General features: G+C 43.0%; 1 protein-coding gene across 2 annotated transcripts in view; it reads right to left on the reverse strand.

The window, feature by feature from the left end:
* RAD51D (RAD51 paralog D) overlaps window positions 1-3,736 on the reverse strand; it is a 24,126-nt gene that overhangs the window by 5,815 nt on the left and 14,575 nt on the right. For both annotated transcript variants that reach the window (XM_027774157.1, XM_006154401.3), the window contains exons 7-8: window positions 1,717-1,807; window positions 1,545-1,615 (exon numbers count right to left, since the gene is read on the reverse strand). In XM_027774157.1, the coding sequence (XP_027629958.1) occupies window positions 1,545-1,615; window positions 1,717-1,807 (162 nt within the window). The remainder of the gene's footprint in view (window positions 1-1,544; window positions 1,616-1,716; window positions 1,808-3,736) is intronic.

Genomic DNA, 3,736 nt, shown 5'->3' on the forward strand with positions numbered 1-3,736 from the left:
CTGAGGCCTGCTCCCTTGCCTCTCCTGGGTTGGGAGAGGGAGAGGGGATTATTAACAAGATAAAGGGAAAGGAAGGGCTGAAAGCCAAGAAACTGCTTTACCTTAAAAATTTTTAAAAAGAAAAAAATTACAAAAAAATGAAAAGACAGAGACAGAGGTAGAGAGAGACAAAGACAGATACAGAGACAGGAGGCTTGAAAGTCTGCCTACCACATGTGTTGTGGGCTGGAGGCTGAATTATTAGTGGAAAATCTTCATTTCTTCTATTCCCCTGAAATCACTAGTTTTCAGTAGCCATGAAGGTGTCTTCTGAGGCCTGCTCCCTTGTCTCTCCATGCGAGTTTGTGGGCTGGAGGCTGAATTATCAGTGGAAAAATCTTCATTTCTCCTATTCCCCTGAAATCACTAGTTCTCAGTAGCCATGAAGGTGTCTTCTGCCCTGGCTTTAAGTTTTAAGCAAATTTCTTTTAACATTTTGATTTTGATCTATTAAAACTAAAATTTTTTTAATTAAAAAATTCATTAAAAATACCTATTAATACCTATTTAATGACTGCAGTAAGCTATATGGCCCCAGCAAGTTGCTACTCTATAGTATGTTTACTTTACTCACTGAGGTTTACACCTAAAGTTAGACATGTGTTCTTAAATATGTATATATCAACTGTGCTTAATATTGAAAGTCTTTAAATTAAGATCTTTAGTGATACAATAAAATGTGGAAAAAAATTGACAAAAAGCTATTCGATGATGATGATATGGATAGCAATGTCGTTGTCTTGACTGATAATACGTGGTAATCGTGCTGGAAAAAGAAATGTAATACACTGTAAAGACAAATCTGAGTCAATGTAATATAAACAAAGATTATGTGGGACCAGTAGTTAGAATAATGGCTATGTCGCTGAACTCCCATGTAGTCAACCGCGGTTCGAGTCCCAGACCCAGTGGCTTAAACTCACACCAGGCATGTGTGTGTGCGTGCCCAAGATCTTGAGAGGAGAATGGAGAAGAAGGGATTGCGGCATGGCTATCCCCCCGGGGGGTGATTTCTTGCTTTCTGTCTCTGTCTCTCTGTCTTTCTGGTGAGCACACGCACCCTATAGCAAAAACCTCTCCAAAAAAAAAAAAAAAAAGATTATGATAATAATAAATTAAAAAATTTTTCCTTAACCTAATGAAATAAATAAATAAATAAAAGATCCCAAGAAGAGAATGGAGAAGGGATTGTGGCGTGGCTAGAGATTGTGGCGTGGCTAATTTCTTGCTTTCTGTCTGTCTCTCTCTCTACAGTGAGCACATGCACCCTATAGCAAAAAAACTCTCTACAAAAAAAAAGAAAAAAAGAGAAAGACAATGGCCCCTAGTGCCCTTGCCTATCTATGTCCAAGACTCTCACAGTTCAGATCTCTAGCTGACCAGGGACACTGAGCTATGTTCCTTTCCGAAAGGGCCACTTTGGGGCCCAGAAGTTGCCATGTAAAGGAAGTGAGGATCTAGCCATAACTAGAAATTGAGTTTATCAGTCACACTTTCATCCTTACCAACACCGCCACGCTGAGGTCTCGGGCCAGGGTCTTCAGCTCACGGGCCAGCTGCATCATCAAGGCCAAGCCTGGAGGAGGAGAGAAGCAGAGAGAAAGGGCAGCTGGGGACCAGATGCCAGCACTGGGAGGCAAGGTCACACCCTTGAACCCAGAGTGCCACGTCACTCACCTTCCCTCTGCTGACCTCCCAGAATTGGGGAGACCACTGCAGTGACTGAGTCCACCACGATCACCTTCACAGTCCCTAAGGAACTGGTCACCTGGCAGGGTTAGAGGGAAGAAGGAACCATGAACCAGTCAGCCCCTGGTGGGTGCTTATTACAGGTTAAGCTTACTCCTCTATCAGAAACTAATAAGAAACCTCTCCAAACACAGCTGCATGGCATCACAGGATTTAGCAATGTCTCCCTGTCACCACCATTTATGTGTGTAATAGACTTAACTGAAGACTTGGGTAGACAGAAAGGGTTTAAATCATAGGCTATCACAAATACATGAAAATGATCACACTTTAGAAATCCCCATTAGAGTCCTGTAGTCCCTGGCCAGGAAGTTCTCAGTGGCTATCATCTTTACATCTAGCCTCCTACCATCCTGTTGGGCCCTTCCTTTGTCTTCTCCTTATTCCCACTCCAGTTTCATCCATCCCCAAATTCCTAATTCCCCTGGTTGTGGAGTTAAGACTTCTTTTTACCTGTCACCTTCTAGATCATGCCTCTAGGGCCTTATCTTCCATATCTAAAACTGTTCCAAGTAAAGAAAGTTCTTCTCTAAGAGGAACTCTGATGTCATTTTTCAGACCATGTTTTGTCTCTGCATTAGCATTCTCATACATTCTCTGAGTCTAAATAGTCTTAAGCTGTCTCTTTTTTTAGATAGTTTTTGCTCTAAGGTACGTATGCTCATCAGAAAGTGAGAAATCACACACACACACACACACACACACACACACACGCCCCAGGAGAAAATGGCCACACCTCAATTCTTTCTCCTCCACTCTCCTCTAGGGATTTTGGGCATACACGCACCTGTGCCCAGCATGAGTTTTAAGTCGCTGGGTCTGAGACTTGAACCACAGTCAACTATGTGGGAGTCCAGAGACATAAACATTACACCATCAGCTGGTCCCCTAAACTATCTTTCATACTTCATTTCTCTTTTCCCTTACTTCTTTTATCTTGATTCTTATTAAGAATTTTTTATTTAACTTTATTTATGTATTTATTTACTTTAATTTGACCAGAGAGGGACAGAGGAAGGGGTGGGGAATGAGAAAGCAAGCCACCAGGTCCAGGACTCAAACCATGGTTGGCCATGGGTACATGTAGTGTGTGCCCAAGATTCTGAGAAGAGAATGGAGGAGAAGGGACTGCAGCATGGCCATTTCCCTTGGGGGGGGGGGTGATTTCTCACTTTCTGTCTCTCTCTGGCAAGTGCACATACCCTATAGCAAAACAGTAAAATAAAATTAATAATAATAAAAAGAGAAGCTATCACTAAAATCAGCTTAGGTTCTCCTATGGCCTCTGGGAAAGCAGGCTGGAATCTCTGGCTACAACAGGACAGTAAGCCCTTTGCTGTTGTGCCCATGAGGCTGCTGGGTCATCTGCAGCAGCAATCTTCTCTCACTCGTCTGTGGTCTAGAAGAAGCATGTGGCCATACTGCGAACTCCCTATGGAAAGGGCAGCATGCCAACGTAAGGAGAAGAGTAAAGCCCACAGGTGAGTTCTGGAGAAAAATATTCCTTCTCTGATAAAAGGGAACAGATACAGGGAAGAGCCATCTACTATCTTTCACTGTCCTGAATACAGATGTGGATGTGTGAAGACGCGGCTATTGGAACTATAGCAGCCACTTTGCAGTCGTTAGGGGAAGAACAAGAAAATAAGACACACAACCTAGTACCCTAATATGGTGTGGACCCACCAACAATGAAATGTCCTCAGGGTCTAAGCCTCTTTCAGATGACCTCCTTTACTTGAAGCTGAAAGTATTCCTAACTGATCTGGTGGGGAATGCAGAAACAAAATACAGCATAATCCTTGACTCAAGCCTTTTTGTATGTGTGTTTTAGTTTGCTATAAAGCTTAAGCACTCACCAGACAGAGACAGGGAGAAAGAGAGAGAGAGAAAGTGAGAAATCGTGCCCCAGGGGGATGGCCACACTGCAATCCCTGCTCCTCTCGGC

This window comes from Tupaia chinensis, unplaced genomic scaffold (genome assembly GCF_000334495.1).
Source record: "Tupaia chinensis unplaced genomic scaffold, TupChi_1.0 Scaffold000407_4, whole genome shotgun sequence".
NCBI lineage: Eukaryota > Metazoa > Chordata > Mammalia > Scandentia > Tupaiidae > Tupaia > Tupaia belangeri.